The sequence below is a fragment of the Microtus oregoni genome, unplaced genomic scaffold (assembly GCF_018167655.1).
Source record: "Microtus oregoni isolate MIOR12 unplaced genomic scaffold, Mior012 000026F_ref0000081, whole genome shotgun sequence".
Taxonomy (NCBI): domain Eukaryota; kingdom Metazoa; phylum Chordata; class Mammalia; order Rodentia; family Cricetidae; genus Microtus; species Microtus oregoni.
The window spans coordinates 23,440,001-23,458,204 of NW_024543085.1; the positions used below are offsets into that span (position 1 = coordinate 23,440,001).

The window sequence follows — 18,204 nt, forward strand, 5'->3', positions numbered from 1 at the left end:
GAGGCATGGTGCAGAGTTATTTCATTTTCTTTGGAGAAGGAAGCTATGGGAAAAATATTCTCCACTTAATCTATTTTATTTTCAGCAAGGTTTTACCTGTAAATATTAATTTATACACCAGCCAAACTCGCTAGATGCTTCAGCTGCATGAATATCAATGAAATAGAGGAAGGCAAATTTAAAAAAAAAATTAAATTTACAGTATCTTCTTTCCTCGGGCAAAAGGGGGAAAACTCCAAGAATTTAAAATTCCATCCCTGTGGTTTCTAAGACAACAGAACACCTTCCATTTCAATAGGGGAGGTTTGAAAAGTGGAAATTACAAAGCAAAATCTACAACATTAACAACAAAAAAAAAAAATCACATATGCCTTATTTCCAAACACCTTAAACGCTTTCCAATGAAAACACTGCTGTTCCCCGAAACTTTCCCTGACTGAGACCATCACCACCTGACCAGTAGAGACAGTGCAGATTTGATGAGTTTGCAGGAGAAGGGAGGAAGGAAAAGCAGTGAGCCCTGAGGGCTGGCTCTCTTATGAGGCAGGCATGAGTGAAATCAACTCACTGACAGTGTTCAGCTTCTCTTTGAGCCATTATCTCTGTATCTGTGATTAATGAAAATAGTCCAAACAGTAAGGATAGCCACAGGGAAAATGAAAAAAGAGAAAGTTTTGATTTTAGGTTATATAAGTTTCCAGACAGCAAAGGTCAGCAGCTCTTCTGGGTTTGATAGCTCCCTCCCTAAACCCAAGGGCAGTTCACCTCCTTGCCTCCTGAGGGGCAACTTCTGCCCTCTGGGTGCTCCCTGCCCACTGGCTTGGATTTTAACTGGAACTCCCAGTTCCAGGCTTAATGGAAGAGGTAGAACACTCCCAACTTTCATCTCCTAGGAGACTTTTAATCTTTGAAGCTTTGTCATAGCAGAAAGATGGCCTGAAGAGGAAAAGACATTTCCATTTCCTCTTACTTCTACTTCCTTGTAGGTTAGCATGAGCTGACATCAGGCCAAAGGTTTATGGGTATCTCAGGCTTGGAAGGTCCTTTCTTCTCTCTGGCCCCTAAGTTTACACACTCCTACCTACTTAGCTAAGTCCCGCCCATTTCCACACCATTGTACAAAGCCTTCTGCTATGAATTGAATGATGTGTGCTCTCAAATTCATAGTTGGAAATTCTAACACTCAATGCAACGTGAGCAAGAGGTGGGGCCTTTGGAAGATGTTAGGTCATGACAGCGGAGCCCTCATGACTGGATTAGTGCCATTTGAAGAGACGGGGCAAAGATGACAAAGGTCAAAGGACCAGAGCACCTGCTTTGAGATACATCTTTGGGGAACGGGGAGTAAAGTTTAAGGGTAGGAAGAAGGGGTGGGTGTGGGAGGAGTTCGGAGGAAGTATGGGGTAGATATGATTAAAACAATATTTATGAAATCCTCAAAGAATTAACAAATATTATATTTTTTAAAAGAAAGAGGGTGAGAATTTTGATTTGAGAGATTTTTATTGTTGTTTTGATCTCCTCTACCCTCCCCCCACCCCTCTCTCTCTCTCACTCATTCTGCCCTCCTGTTACAACAAAATAAGAAGGCAATGATCTATAAACCAGCAAAGAGGACTTTGCCAAGAACCCCGCATGCAGTACTCTGGTCTCAAACATCCCTCTTTAAGCAATAAGCACTGTGTTCACTGTCCATGCTAGGGCATAGCTCCTTAAGCTCTGGATGACGACCCTACACGGGATCAAATACCTGAATGAGGAGGTTGTGAAAATGTGGCCACAGTTAAGCATTTCCAAGCATGCAGGTGTCAAAACCTAATTCAAAATTAAATGTAACAAAGCCCAAGGTGTTTCCGGACGCACTCACCTGGTTCCAATGCAGCTTTCATTGCAACCTTGGTTTCGAACATGCCATCAGCTCCGTTACCACCACTCAGCCTCAGACACCTCAGGTCAGATTCTAGACTGTGTGTGCTGTAAAATGCACTGTCTTTACTGTACACACGGTTATCTGCTCATGGAAATTATGAACGATGCGGTTTATTATGTTCCTGCTGTCATTCTTGAGCAATAAGTACCAAGTTAATATATCTTTGTATTGTATGCATTGTGTTAAGATGTTTGTAAGTTTTGGCGTTTGGGGTCTTCTTTATTTTTCTTAATGATTGCTGGAGAGACAAAAGAGGTGGATCTAACAGAAAGTCCTTATGCAAACACAAAGAACTCAGCTCACATCCCAGAACCTAGATATAAAGTTGGATATGCAGCATTGAAACAGGAAGTTGGCACAAAGTCCCGCCCCTCAGCAAGAAGTTATTTACAATTGAAAGCTGGGGAGAAATGGAGTGGCCCTGAATGTAACAACCACATCCCAAATGGGGCTGCATGCTCGGGAATAGTTGGCCAACACAAAAAGGCTCAATGTTTTTTTTTTTTGGTTTTTGTTTTTCTTTTTCATTTTTTTGGAGATGTGTGCTTTTTGTTTGTTTTGTTTTGTGTTGGTTTCATTTTGTTTTTTAAGAGAGAGAATATGCATTTTGGTAAGGAGGAGGACATCTGGGAGGAGTTGTGGGAGGGGAAAGAATATGACCAAAACTTATTGCATAACAACATTTTCAACGAATTTTTAAATGTTACATGTGGAAGCATATGCTTATAACACCTGCTGTTGGGAAGGGGAGGAAGAGTAGAGACAAGAGGATCCCAGAGGTTTGATGTCCAGTTCGATGTTCAATAAAAGGCCCTATATCAAACATTAAGGTAGCGAGCAATAAAGAAAGATATCCAGCACTGATCTCGGGCCTCCATGCCCACACATATGGAAATACTCATGAGTACACTACACACATACATACCCAACTATTGTTTCAGTAGCTGACTTGAGTTTAACCTGACAAACAATTGAATGAATTTTGGTTTGGGATTAGGCCATGTTTTCAAACAATTTCTGAAGTTGACTGTAAACATACTTTTGTGTGTTAAATATTTAAATATGTAAATATTCTGTGAATCTTACTGCTCATCATGAAGAGCTACAAAATATCGATCAACTCCAAAAGCGCCGAAGATGCTCTGCAGTATTAAATATTCACCTAAGACTTAAATATTTATGTAAAATAAGCAAACACATCCACCTCACTCTGTACATTTGCTCTCATCTAAAAGATGCCAAACTGCATATGGCAGAGAATTATCTTAAAATAAATTTCTTAATGAACATTAACAGTAGATGTTTGGCTGGGCAGTGATGGCTCACGCCTTTAATCCTAGCACTTGGGAAGCAGAGACAGACAGATCTTTGGGTTCAAGGCCAGTCTGGTCTACAGAGTGAGTTCCAGGACAGCCAGGGCTGTTACACAGAGAAACCCTGTCTCAAAAAAACAAAGAGAAATAAATAAATAAAAATAAACAGTAGATGTTTGGTGTGTATCGCTATTTTATGTATTTATGTTCTTATGGTTGCATAAAAACATCTCAGACAACAAAGGATCATTAAGAGGAGAATACTTAAGATGTCTTGGGCTGTCTATTGAGCAGGCCAAGCTAAGCAAAACAACTTTCCTAATAACTTGGGCTTCCTCAGATGAAGTCAAACTTTCTTCTGAACCCCAATAGGTTGTCCAGTGATGTAGCCTTTACTAAATTATCTCATAGAGATCATTGTTACTTTACATGTTATTGAGGTCTCTTCAGCAGCATTTTAAGTAGGAAGATAGCTTAGTTTGGTGTACTCCCTACAACCTGTATGAATCGATGTCAAACATGATGGATTCATCTGTAGGATGCATGCTTCTGAATGAATACCGATTGTCTGTTTTGCCAATTAAGAGAGAGAAGGACAATGAATGGATAAAATGCTCACATCTCTTCACTCTATTCTATTTCTCTTTGTGGAATGGAAATTTATCATTTACACCAAGAACTCTTTGCCATTATCTGACCAGGCCTGTCATAGCATTCTGTCTTACACAAGTCCACTCTAATCAGCCCAGGAAAGTCTGCAGTGAATAAACACACATTCTCCTTCTCTATGAAATTCTTTTCCAACGGACTAAATTATCCATATTTCACCAAAATGACAACTTAGCAGAATATAATAAATGTTTTACTTAGTTATTCCCATGTAAATAGAAGAAGATAGTGACATGAATTGAAATTTAATATACTGAATTCCAGTCTTCTTCTGACTGTCCTGGGAGGAATATGACTTCTAGAGTGAGTGCCTCTGGAGTTTTTCAGTGCTGCCATCAATGACACTTGTACTCAGTGACAGGGATGAGTATTACACAGAACATGTCTGAGAGAAAAGAGTTCTTCCCTCAGCAAAGAATAGCAATCATTGTCTAGTGTGAGCCTACTATTTGAATCTTTGAATCACCACACTAAATACAGAAAAAGATTAAAATTAAAAAACCAAGTAATTCACATTTCTGTAGGATAATGCTCTTGTATCCTGTGAAGATTTGGCAATTGCATTGGCTTAATAACAAGTTGATTGGCCAGTATTCAGGCAAGAAATATAGGTGGGGCAACCAGGCTAGAAGAATTCGGGGAAGAAGAAAGGCTCAGTCTGTAGTCGCCACCCAGACAAAGAGGAAGCAAGAGGAGAATGCCACATGGCTAAACAGAGGCAAGAATTATGGGTTAATTTAAGTTGTAAGAGCTTGTTAATAATAAGCCTGAGCTAATTTGTCAAATAGTTTAGAACTAATATAAGCCTCCGTGTGTTTCTTTGGGATTGAATGACTGAGGGACCAGGCAGGACAGAAACTTCTATCTACATCACATCCAAAATGAACTTACTGCTACCATCCATTCCAAGAGTTAGTCAGCTATTCCTCCTTACCCACAATTCCACCAGAAGTACTGGGGTTCTAAAAAGGTTTAGGCCAGCCAAAATGCCTTTTTTTAAAAAACTCAATCCTAAGGGAAAATTTTGTTCAAGCACATAAATGCTATTAAATTTAAGAAAAGTTTATCTTTGGGTCACCTAATCATTCCCTTGGAATGCTATTATTTAATTAAGTGATTCTTAGGGCTACCACATGGACTTCAATATGCTATTTTCTTAACTCACCTGGCTGGATAGGGAGCCAATGAGATCCAATAAAAAGATTGACCATAGGATAGCCAAGGCATATCCCAAAATTGAGTTGACCAAAATTATGTTTTGTTTTATTTCTTGACCAGTGATTTTATGTTAGTCTACTATTCTCACATGATAGTGTTAATACAAATGGTTGAGAGGTACAAATCAAAACATCTAAGAGTGGTAGTTTTATCACAACAAATATTTACAGTGCTCACTGGAGATCAGCTCTTAGCTTTGACCTCTGAAGTTTGTCTTGTTAGCTAGCATTCATAAGAAACCTTCAGAAGAAGTGGGGTTCCTGCCAACTTTTTCTACATATACAAGCTATGTTTGAAGAGATTAATCCTCTGGTCTATGATCACAGAGCTAATAAACACTATATCAGATTTTGAACCGAGTAAGTCTGACTGTAGAGCCTGACCTGTTTCATAAAATTCATATTCATCTGATCTATTCAAAAGAATATGAGTATCACTAGAAGAATTATTACAATATTCTACCCTTTCAATAGACATCTTATTATAAGAATAATGATCATATCTATGCGTTAGAAAATGATGAGAAATCTGCACAAGCAGGATGTGCCATTTGTGGTATAAGCAACATAAGCACAGGCATTCTGAGGATGCTCATAAATGGAATTGCCATAATGTAAATATTTAGATTTAAAAAGTAGAAAGTTATGCAAACATTAATCAAAATTAGATTTTTTCCCCCTCAATCCAGATGAGGAGAAACAGGGGAAAGCTGCTAGCCTAAGAGTGTTACCATGCACATAACCCAAAGAGCCTCGTGTGATACTGTGAGGTGGGAGATGTGGAGAAATAAATGTGCCTTCACTGAAGTTTTGACCAGCCAATAGGCTAGTGTATCAGGGAACTCAGCCTCCCAGTGCTTAGCAGGAAACTTGAAGAGACTTGAGAACACGAATGGCCATCAATGAACACATGCCTACTGGTTTCTGGATCTAATGCAGGAAAACTGTAGCGACTGGCCTCATTCTAGAAACAGATCAAGGTGTCTGTGGGCAAAGCTATGCTCAGACCCCTTCATCGTACCAAGTGTTTGCTACATATGCATATATTTTTAAGAATGCTTAGGAAAGTCCCCCTGTTACAGCAAAGAGAGAGAGAGAGAGAGAGAGAGAGAGAGAGAGAGAGAGATGTTTCCTTCTTTGGCCAGATTATGTGTTATATCAATTAAGTGGATAAATAGGCCCTTTCCCCAGAGTGGGAGAAGAAGAGCTTCTGGTGACCCTCTATTGATTAAGACTGCTGTAGAGTGTTATTTGCAATCCAGCTGCATAATGGAAATCAGGAGGTAGCTGTCATGGTTTCTAAAGACAAATTGCTGGGAGCTGAGACAAATCATAGCCTCTTCACTTCTTCCTGTTCTCAACTCCCAGTTAATGTGTATCTTACAGTCTACATTTTTAAAAATCAGTTTTCCTGGTGGTCTCATGAGTGAAAAATGATAATTATGGATGGCCCTGCTTTTGAGATCATGTTTTAGTGACCAGGACACTGATTGTGACTTCTGAGCTATGTATTATTTAGGAAAGAACACAACATCCAAAGGGGCACACAATTAAACCGAGATCCCTACAGCAGCCGCTGTGATTGCGAACCCTAAGAACAGAAGATTAACCAGGTGTGAGTCAAAAGACAAAAGGGTGCTGTCAGTCAGAACGTGGCTAAACCTCATTTCTGTTTTTGCATCCTTTACTTGCTAAGTCAGCCAGCAAGCAATTTATGTGGAGCGTTGGTTCTCAAAGCATGGGCCGCGAAACAGCAACATCAGCAACACTTGGGAGCCTTTAGAAATGCCAGTTTTCAGACCGTTCCTGGATCTATTGAATCAGAAACTCTGAAGGTGGGCTCAGCAATCTGTGTTTCAACAAGGCCCCGGGGTGATTTTGATACAAACTGAGTTTGAGAGCCACTGAACCGGAACCACACACTGCCTCCAGAGTTTAAGCTTCCTTAGGAAGAGGTAGCCTTTCGTTGTTAATAAAAAGTAAATTAAATAAAAACCAAATCTATGAAAGACACCTGTGCTGAAAGCCAAATAAAATCACAGCAATCTTTAGTTTTTCTGTAAATCCAAAACAGACTAAAAAAATTAAATAAAGAAATAAAGCCCTTAAAATAAACACTTTTTTTATTTTATTTTAATTACCATTCTTAGGGAAAATGAGTAGAAAAGTGTTTTCCTTATGCAGATTTATTTATTTATTTATCTCTACTATAACTTTTTCCAGAAAGGTTTATGGACCACTTTTTAGACAACAACAAAAAGTAGTATTTCATCCTATCTCAAGCCATTCTCCTAGAAAGGCTTTTCACAACTTTTCAAACCTCCTCACTGCTCAAAGAGCCTGAAAGATGGGCATTAATCACTAAGTAAGCTTTTAAGATGTCTTCCATATTCACTGTTGGATTTCAGGCTATTTGGGGATTCAGAAGAGGAAAGAAAGAAAGATTTAAATTCACCAAGCTTAAAAATCTGTTGAACACAACAGGAAACATTATGGCCCTTTCATAGCCTGGGCACAAGACTAGGACACTGGTTCGAAGTTACTTCGTGTTGAGAAAAGCCTTGGTCTGTGATAGCGCCTGAATTATGTGGGACAGCCTTATGGAGAGAAGGGTTTGGTTTTTCATAATGCAGCCTGTGTGTTGGTCCAAGAAAGGGTTCTATAATGCAAAACTTCCCACTAGAGCTAACAGGGTTTGGGTGAGGCCTTTGGCAGTATTACAACAGTTTCTCAAATGAAATAAAAAGAAACACTCTCTGATTACTTCCCTATTGGAAGTTTGTAAGAATAAAATTTCGGTCTATCCATAATTAAAACCCACCAGTCACTAAAATGAAGGGGGAAAGTCTTGTAATTTCCCAACCCTAGACCAACACAGAATCACCTGGAAATTGTTCCAATTTCTTTGGTATCAGGTAAGAATTTGAGCATCATCTATGCAGGTAGTTCGGACTTGAAGACTTGAGAATGACTGAGACAAACCTGCGTTAACCAACATAGAAGTCTCTCCTGCATATAGTAAGTAAAAAAAAAAAAAAAGAGAGAGTCATAAGGCATATCTATAAATAAAATTATGTCTGCATGTGTCATTTTATTAATAGATGTGCCAGGAAGTGGACTCTTTCCATCCCAGACTATTATTTGTGGCTTGAACCTTCCACAATGAGAATGTGCTCATGTATAATACTTGTTTAATTTTCCACTTTAAAGATCTATCTAAAGAAGGCGTGGCTGTGCAGGAGCAAGAGGAAGTACGTGAGAACAGGAACTCCCAAAGTGCACTGCTTGCTTTCTTTCCACCCCTTACTCCTTCTGTTTCTTTTCCTAAGAGTTACACAGAAAGTAAAATTTGATTTGATTTTCCTGTCTGACTAACTATTATTTCCAGTATTTGGTATTGGGATAAGTAAGTACATAGAAAGTACGGTTGATTCCGCCATTCATCTATTCCTTCACATGTTTATTGGGCTCCTAGACAGGGTGAGGCTGGGGCTAGAAATGAGATCACCAGTAACAAAAAAATGAATCCTGCCTTCTTGGTGTTGACTAGTAGGGATTACAGACAAGCAGCTATAATAGGGCAGGATTGATGCCAGGAAGAGGTAGTAGAGGCCACCTCTCTGGTAACCTTGTCAAGCAAAGCAGGGTGATTTTGCATAGCAGAGGTAGGCCTTTGTCCTGGGGTGCAGGGGACCATTTAACTCTGAGAGGCCTTGGGGAGGGAGACATTAACAAGTCTGCTGTGATGTAGATGTCTCCCGCTGCATATCTGAAGTGCCCTTTCTCACCTGACACCATTACTAGTGCCTTGGTAAGAGAGGGCCCATCTGACTCCTCTAAAGAGGGGGTGCTCTTTTTCAAGCAAAGATGCTTCAGAACTAAAGGCCCGATTGAAGGAATCTCGCTTTCCTCTTCACGTGGTTTATTTGTTATCAAACAGGATTTACATGAAACGTTATTTATTTATTATTTATTTCATATGCTCACTTACCCATCCACCCTAACTAGATGAGCCTAAACATGGCAGATTTGCCTTTCATTGTTTACAGTTAATAAAACCCATTGTGTGCAATAAATAACTCAAAAGACACATGGCTTTAGTAGTTGGTGCAATTGAGTCTCTTGGGAAAAAAATGTCTTCATAAATATTATAGACAAAGACTTGCAGGAGGAGAGAAATTTCTATAATTCATTGACTTAAATGAAGATCAGTTCTGGTCATTTATAACTACCACAAATCCACATGGGGGGATCAGCTAGCCCACACATAAATAAATCCACATAGAGGAATCCGCTAGCCCATGTACAAATCCACATAGAGGATCCACTAGCCCATGTACAAATCCACATGGAGAATCAGCTAGCCATCATTCAAATGATTTCCACTGATATTTCATTTGATCACTGTGGAAGGACACACCCCAGGCTATCTAAGGTCTATTCTTCAAGAAGGAAAAATTAGCAATCAAAGTAAAGTCAACTAACCAAACAGGAGAGAGAGAAATATTGTCCTTTTGTGACCCATGTGTCTTTGTGGACATTACTGAGAGATATTCCAGTGCCAAATGTCACCTTTAACCTAAACTCAATCTTTACTTGAGGCAAAGTATACGTTTAGTGTTTTGAGAAACTGGTTTCTTCCCATCCAAAGAGGAAGGTGGGAAACATGCTAGAGAAGGAAAACTATGTAAGCTTTTTAATAAACATAAACAAATTTCATCTCTGGGCATCTCAGTTAAAGTTTCCAAAAGAGACCTGATTCTAAAACTCTTTTTAAGTCCCCGTCTTCAGTGAGTTTTCTAAGGTTTGGGATCCCAGGCACTCTGCTACTTCACAACTACACATTATCCAAGATACCGCCGTTTATCTAAAGCCATTAACTTGCTACAGAGGTCGCCTAGACAACCACTCTTCTCTCTCTCTCTCTCTCTCTCTCTCTCCCTCTCCCTCTCCCTCTCCCTCTCTCTCTCTCTCTCTCTCTCTCTCCCTCTCCCTCTCTTTCTCTCTCTCTCTCTCTCTCTCTCTCTCTCTCTCTCTCTGTGTGTGTGTGTGTGTGTGTGTGTGTGTGTGTGTGTTCATGCATAGCAATGCTTCTATCAAGTTCAAAGCATTAAAATTTGATTCAGTGGCTTTCAAGCTCAGTTCTGTTCCCATCATTTCTGAGGGCTATTGGGTCACATTTATTCCTGTTGGTGCAAACAGTCCCCAGAGGAGAGCAAGAAATTCTACTGCTTCACAGGCCCTGCAGTTTGAGATGCTTCCTTGGAGCTGAGGAGAAAAGTAACATAAGCTGTACCTGCCCTCAGACTGAGGACCCCTCCTTCGGGGATGCTTTAGTGACCTGTGGGCATCTCCTACTTCCAGGAACTCCGCGACTCCCTGCCTAGCTCCCCTCTAAGTTAAGGAGCTTGTTTTTCTCCTTTGCCTCAGAGTTTTGGTAAGAGAAACAAAGATAGAATATCACTGCTTCCCTAAGAACGAAGAGGAGATAAGTTCGACACACGGGTTTCTGCGCATCCTTTTGGATTCTATGGGCCATACGCTATCCTGTAGGGACTACAGACAGCCCTAAGGTTCACTCCTAAAACCTACTTTCATTCATCATTCATCTCATCATAGCATTGCCTTAAGAAAATTAATATTTTTCAAAATGGAACTACATCTCAATCCCGAATGCAATCATTTGTTAATCATTCCTTTGATAACTATTATAATATGTCAAGTCAGTCCTAGCATACGGGTGTGAGCAGACGTCATCCACATTAAAGAGGGCCATTTTCTTTCCCATGAACAGCCATCATTATCTCCTAATTACAGTCACTGTGAAGTGCAAGCTGAAGGTTGCACATAAATCATGCGAGTAAATGGAGGCAACAGGATGATAAGTTGGAATTATTTGATTTGCATTCTTGTGCTTCCGTGGGAAGATGGCAGGAGCATCGACATACCCCCTTGGCTGATTGAGTTTTGAATGAGATCAGTTTCTCAAATCTAGCAATGTGGTTAAGACATGTGTTAAATGTTTCTCTGTGCCAGGGTGCTGATGGTGGTAATGTCATCTATCAGCCCTCTTCTGGCTAAAAGTGACCTCCTCCCTACATGTCCATCAAGGGGTAACCAGGGGACCTTTAGGTGACTGTGTTCAAAGGACCAAGAGTAATTCACTCCATCAGATAGAAGTCCTCTGTGAGTATCCAAAAATAGCAAAAGAATTGTCTGATGAGGGAAGAAACAAGCAGAGACAAGACTGGTCCAATTTTATAAAAACGAAACCTCCCTTCTTGCCTTCAGATGGCTTGAAATTTACTTCAACAGTCTAGGGGGGAAAGGGCACAACCAGGTACTGGTAGCATGTTTCACCTGCATTTTCTCACTTAAGAAACCTAACAGCCTAATATACAATTATTAGTATCATTGTCTTATAGGTAAGTTCATTTTGTGACAAAAAAATAACATAAATGAGCATTGAATATCTCAGGTTAGTACCTTGTATCTCTCACCCACTCTTCAAATTCTTGTGTGCTTTTAAATGCTATCCAGACCACAGAAAAACACAGTGTATAGAAATAAATAACTGTGGGGTAACAGGAACAGTGATGAATATACACAGGGAAGACCCCAGAAAGGAGAAAATCATCATGAAGTTTTCCCTCCTTTCTAATAGTGGGTCACGTGAGGAGGGAGGTTGAGTGGGAGAAAGAACGGCTGGGAAATAGCTGGTCTGAACTCTAGCCATGAGGGACGGATCAGAAGTCCCGAGAAGAACCCTAGATCCTGTAGATGGGAGGACTCTGGAGGAGTACTGGTTCTGTGTCTTGCCTTTGAGTGAGGAGAGAGTCATCCCTAGGGGCGCTGTTACAACTGCCCAGCTTCCCTCCATGGCTTCCAGAGATGGAGAATGAGAGACCTTTGGCTGCCAGTTCTCATTTCAAGTCCTCTCACTGCCAGGAGACTCTTCTGATGTCTTGCTAAAGTGTCTCCCATACTCCCTGGAGCCTTTTTGTCCCCCTTCGGAATGTCTTAAACACAAGGCTCCTATGAAACACAGAGCGGCCTCCTCCTTTGAGGCAATGTCATCATCAGTCTGTAAACAGTCATTAAAATACCTCTTAGCATTCTCATCCCTGAATGAAGGAGATTCATACAGAGGCTGTGGAGCCTCCTGGAGAATGTTACAGAGAGGATTCCAATAGGAAACACAGAACAAACTAGACTGGCCCCCAAGGTAGCTTCCCAAACCAGAAAGCCTTTGACTTAATATTTTTCATCCTTTTTTGTGAAGTTCTCCATCACTTTGTTCATTTTTATCCCTCTGTCATCAGTCCAATTTTAAGTCTAATATGCATAGGAATAGTTTTTTTATTATATAAAATAAAGCCTCATTAATTCAGGTTCAGTTGGAAAAGTCAAATCCCAATGAGTAAGAAATCAGAGTGAAAAGTATTTTCATTTTAAAAATCATGTCTATTTCAAAAGACTACATAATGGATATTAATAAATAAGATGAGAAAGTTAATAAAAACGGTGAGTTACAATAACTTTATTTTTATGATCTTTTTACTTTCAAAGTGTTTTCACATATATTATTTTATATTGGCAATTTTAGTCAATATTATAAAGAATGTACAGATAATAGATCATCAAACCTAAATCAAAATATCTTGATTGCTTCCTACCAAATTTGAACTATTAACTCAACAAGAATTATATGTAATTATTTCCAGTCTGCCTCCCAGTATTCTGAATTAACGAGGTTCTGCTCTGTTCGAGTTATAATAATCCTGACAACTTTATGGCCATCTTATCTTCTAGAGTGTCACTACCATCTACACATTAGTAATAAATAGTTTCTTCACACAGGAATTCTTGTCATAACAGAGCATCCCACCTTGAAGAAGTTTCACCAAGTAAATTATCTCACAGGTACGTCAAGTAGAAAAGAAGTGTTCTGTACGATAAATGTGCTAATGGTTTATGATTCCCCAAAGATGCTTGTTTTGACTTAAAGTGAGCCTCTCTGGGGAAGTTAACCCAAAACAGCAAAGACCAAACACATCACAGAACTTACCAACATTATCTTTGCGAAAACACATTCAGGATTAATCCATTTAATTACAACTGAAGGAACTAAGGTGATACAGGGTAGAAACCCCAGCATAGAATATCCCCTTTGAGGAACCCAGTGATGTATACAGGGTCTATTGGCATCTTCATCTCTACCTTCTTCTTTAAACCCACATTTAGAGCCATAAAGATCTCCGATTCTTTTACACTGGTTGAAAAGGTAATGTCTTTACCTACCTTAAAAAGCCTTAAAATGTTAGCCACCATGATGGACACGGAGCTTGCTGCAGCACCTATGACACCAGAAATCTTATCGGGCTTAGTAAATATGGGTGGATCGCCATTAGCACACTTCACATCGGACGCATCTTTCTCTATCAACGCCTGCACGAAGGTTAGCGACTGCTCCAAAGCATAGGTGTCCCTGGAGCATGTGTCAAGGATCCGGACACCCAGAGTGATGTTGGAGAGGAGATCGGGGTCCTTGTTAATCTGGTCGATGGCATAAAGCATGGCCTCTAGTCTGTGGATCCCCTTTTCCTTCTTCAGCTCCCCGCAAGGCACCCCTCTCTCTCCCTTTGCATGAACAGGAAAGAGACCTCCCAAAATGATGTCCCCATCCACCCGGATGGAATGGGCATACTCCTGGCTGTGAGTTCTTTGCATCATTGTGAGGATCCAGTAGAACTTGGCAGTCAAGAGGAAGAAACAAGGGCAAGAGGCTGAGCGCTTTCCCTCGCATACCATTTTCTCCAAGGATGGTATTGCAATCGATGACCCAAAGTTTATTCTTGCCGCAGAAGAAGGGGGACCACCTGAGGCTGCACCTTTTGGAGTCTACCATCAGGGCCCATGGGGGAAGGCTCTGGAGATTTCAGCAGGTTTTCTTGATTTGAACGTCACAGTGAATTTCCAACAGACCCTCGGTTCAAGTTTATTTCCACATAAAGCCAGCTTGCAAATAAATTAGAATAACATCTGAGGTTCTGATGTTGGGATGAGGTCAACAATTCACGGCCGTGAACTCAGCCCTGTAGCAGAATTATTCCTGGGGAGAAGAGAAAGGAAAAATTAACTTCAGTAAGGCTGAATTTTTTATATATACTTAAGCCCCGTCTGATCCAACTTTTTTATTTCCCCCATTCACTGAGAGCTAACAGTTTTTGGTCCCCTGTGATTCTGAACACCTGGCTGCTCTGCATCGAAGCAGGGAGATTGATGACGTGTCTAGAGCACGAGAAACAGAAAAGCATCAGCAGCTAGATCGCTTCCTTCAGAACAGAGCATATTTTTATTTATCACTTTATTTCAATAAGTCTTATTTCCAGCGAGGTACGATTCCTGGGATTGATGGCATTATTCTTGTCGAACCTGCTTTACCTTTTACAGCTATATAAATTTCTCATTTAACTCTTGTCCACGAGATAATGAAAGGTGATTGTCTATGAGGTGTTCAACAAGCCACTCATCTCTTAATGACTTTTATTTTTTAGTATCCCTGATTTCTCAGTGGGAAACAGTGACTGTTTGATCACAGAAAAGGAAGGAGGAAGAAAGAAAGAGGGAAGAGAGAAAAGGAAAGACAAGCTACCAAAAGATCTGAAAATATCTTGTAGCTTGCAGAAACACTTAGCAGAGAACATCCGCTACCTCACATCAACAATCTATTGTTCTCTGGTAATAAAAAAAAAAAAGTCTTGAAAATTAAACACATAGGGAGGGTTACGTGTGAAGATCTTCCTGTTAACATAGAGTTCCCAATTAATTTGCCAGGGTGAAGCAATGGGCACGCTTGCAGTTCTGAAGTAAACACGCCTTGATCTGAGAATCACTAGACACACATCAGAGATGGAGATCACTTGGAAAGCTTTTTAATTTTGTCTGACTCAGTGGGGAAAACAGTCATTTCACCAAGACTAGAGATAACCTAGAACGAAAGCATCTATGGGCAAATTGAGGGGAAACCTCATCCAGGGGCCTTCATCCTTAAAGAATTCCACAAGATCCTTACAGAACAATTCTGAAGTCTAACTGGAAATGAGAACTGATGGAAGAAAGGGAATCTGAGATTTGAAATGCATGTAGAATGAGCAGAATAAGCAGCAACAACATATTCTGGCAGGATGTTTAATCTAATGTTCATTTCTAACCTATTTACACTTGAATCTGAAATCTGGACCGTTTCCCTTCACCCCAGCCAACCAACATCTGCTTGTATTTCCCATTCACTCCATTCACTCGTTCAAGTTCCAGTTCATAAAATTCTTTTTCCATCTTCTTTGTCCTGAAAAAAAAGGATGGTGCCTCCCTGGGGGACAACTGAACATATGCACAAGTGCCTTCAGAGAAAGCTGCACTGGTTTTCACTTCCAGGTTTGAAAAGAGGCTCTTAGCCCACCACTGTGCTGCCTTCCTGAGTGTGCACTGGGAGCCCCAGCCAAGTGCCGGCCCTTCTGCTAAGATGGTTCTAGGCTGCCTGCACAAAATGGCCCTTGATTCCCTCTGCACTGCCCCAAAGATGTCGTCCTTTTCCGATTATCTCACTGCTCAATTCACCTGGCAGCTGCTTCCCCTCAGAGTACCCAACCACCTCCCCTGAACTATTCCACAAAAGGAAACACTTGGGAAGGAAGCACACCTGAGTTTCAGGATGAAACCGGATGTGTGCAATTAATTACTGGTGAGTACAGTTGGGATTGTGTTTTACAATCTCACAAGGAAGACTAGTTACGTCGTGGTAGAATGTCATTAACTCTGACCACTACTTTAGAGTTTGAGACCAAGTCCACACTGGCTGAACCTAGAATAAATGGGCAAATGAAGAATACATTTCAATGCCCCTGCCTCCCACCAGCTGCAACACTTGGGAGAGCAGGCCCTGCACCTCATCTGGGCAGCACAATGGAGCCAACTCTGTTGGCAGAGGTGAGGGTCAGCCAAGGTATTTTGAGTGCGGGAAAGCCATCCCCACTACTCATCTGTCTTGGGGTGCCATGAGCAGGGGAGAGATGCCCACTCCCCCGCCCATCAAGCCTAAAGTAAATAGAAGAGCTGGCCCTAAGATCCTAAGAACAGGAGAGCTATCCCTGCCCCTCCTCAGCTGCAGCACTCGGGAGAGCGGCCCCTACACCTCACCTGGGCAACACAGTAGAGCTGGCCCTGAAGGTGTAGGTGTGGGAGAACCAGCCTTGAGGATGTGATAGCAGGAGAAATGGCCCCTCCCCCTTGCTGGATAACATAACTTGATGGTGAAGACAGGTGAGAGTTGGCCGGCTGACCAACCATGCAAGTACCCAGGCCCAGAACCAGGGTTATGTGCTGGCCCACCCCAACATCCACCCCATCTGTGACCTGCTGGAGCACTGAAGCAGGAGGTGGGGGGATGGTGTTGGTCTTGCAGACCCAACTATCCACAATAGGATGTCCAGGGAGAGTCCCAGTGAGGTATTGATGGGGTAGCAGACACCAGAGGCTTCGAACCATACCAGTGACTACTTGCAATGAACACTTGCAAGTAAAAATATACGGTCAAAAGGGCTTACTATGTGACTCACTGTGCCACACTGCAGCTTCCATGACAAGATTGTCCCCTTCTTCCTTTTTTTCTTTTTTTCTCTTAAATTTTATTTTGTTTCATTGAAGGGGGGGGCAGATGGGTGGGATTGGGAGGCATAATGTGAAAGACAAAAAAATAAATAAAAAGAAAGTCAAAAAAGAAGAAGAAATTCCAAGGCTGGGCTTGTACTCCAAAGCCTTTCTTCATTATACCAAAACCACCGCAAACCCCTTCCACGCCTAAGAGAACAAACAGTTTTCAGTTACAGACAAACACGGGCTCCATCTCAGGTTTCCGCATCTACTCACAAGACATTAAGTTAGTTCCACTTGCCGGTGTAGTCCTAGAAGTAATAAAAATTAGTCTCTTTTCGAATTATTGGTATTTGCAGTAACGTTTAGTCTCTTTAGCGTCTCATAGTTCTGTTCAGAGCCCTAATTTATTTATTTTATTTTTATTTTTTTTTTTTTGGTTTTTTCGAGACAGGGTTTCTCTGTGGTTTTGGAGCCTGTCCTGGAACTAGCTCTTGTAGACCAAGCTGGTCTCGAACTCACAGAGATCCGCCTGCCTCTGCCTCCCGAGTGCTGGGATTAAAGGCGTGCGCCACCACCGCCCGGCTTTAGAGCCCTAATTTAAAGAAAGGCTGGGGTATGGAAAGCAACGAGGCGGGAATCAACAGGGTGAGCAGGCAAAGGCAGTGAAGTGGAAAAGGAGGGGATTCCTCTTGAGTTATCCTCTATGGACGGCTTGTTGGGTTTTTGCTGGAGTTTCTGCCTTGGCAGCATGGAATTACTGCACAGAAGCTCTCTAACCCTTGGTTTTCTTATCTGTAAGGGGAGATAGAGCCTGCTAAGAGGCACCCGCTACAAAACTGGATCTGGCCCAGGGTGCAAGCTCAGTAAACCGGCATCGATCTGGTCTGTCGATTCTTCTTCTACCCAAAGCAGAGCGACTTTTTGACTGCTCACCCAGTTGGTGTAGTGTTTACTGGATTCTGTTCGACACTAGAAAAGTAAAATCAGAGCCATGTATAAAATATTTAAATATTGCAGTTGTTTCAGAGTCCGATACATTGCCGTGAAAATCACAGACCTGATAGGTTCAGCTTCTCTATTAAATTCTAAGGAAAAATAATATGTGGAAGTCTGTGGAAGACTAAACAACTACAAACGCTATGATTCACGGCATAATCTTATACTGCTTAATCCGGCTCTCTTAGAAGTCTTGTGGGCTTTAATCCAAACACTGTTGGAATCAATATTTCTAAAGAAATAATGACCTTTCTGAGCTACAGATCCAAACAGCTTCTCTTCATGTGTTGTGTTTGATTTAAAGTAAAATAGCTTTTCTTCCAAGCTGACCATGCCCTGGGCTTGGCTGAAAGCTTTCCTGCGCAGACAGACTTCCTCACGAAGGTGAGAGTCCCGTTCTGAGGCCAGCAGCTGCTGTCACACA

The 18,204-nt window shown here is 41.2% G+C and overlaps 1 protein-coding gene across 3 annotated transcripts in view; it reads right to left on the minus strand.

Moving 5' to 3' along the window:
* Nucleotides 1-18,204, minus strand: part of Grm8 (glutamate metabotropic receptor 8) — an 837,648-nt gene that overhangs the window by 812,212 nt on the left and 7,232 nt on the right. For all 3 annotated transcript variants that reach the window (XM_041675768.1, XM_041675769.1, XM_041675770.1), the window contains exon 2: nt 13,431-14,241. In XM_041675768.1, the coding sequence (XP_041531702.1) occupies nt 13,431-13,940 (510 nt within the window). In that variant the 5' untranslated portion in view covers nt 13,941-14,241. The remainder of the gene's footprint in view (nt 1-13,430; nt 14,242-18,204) is intronic.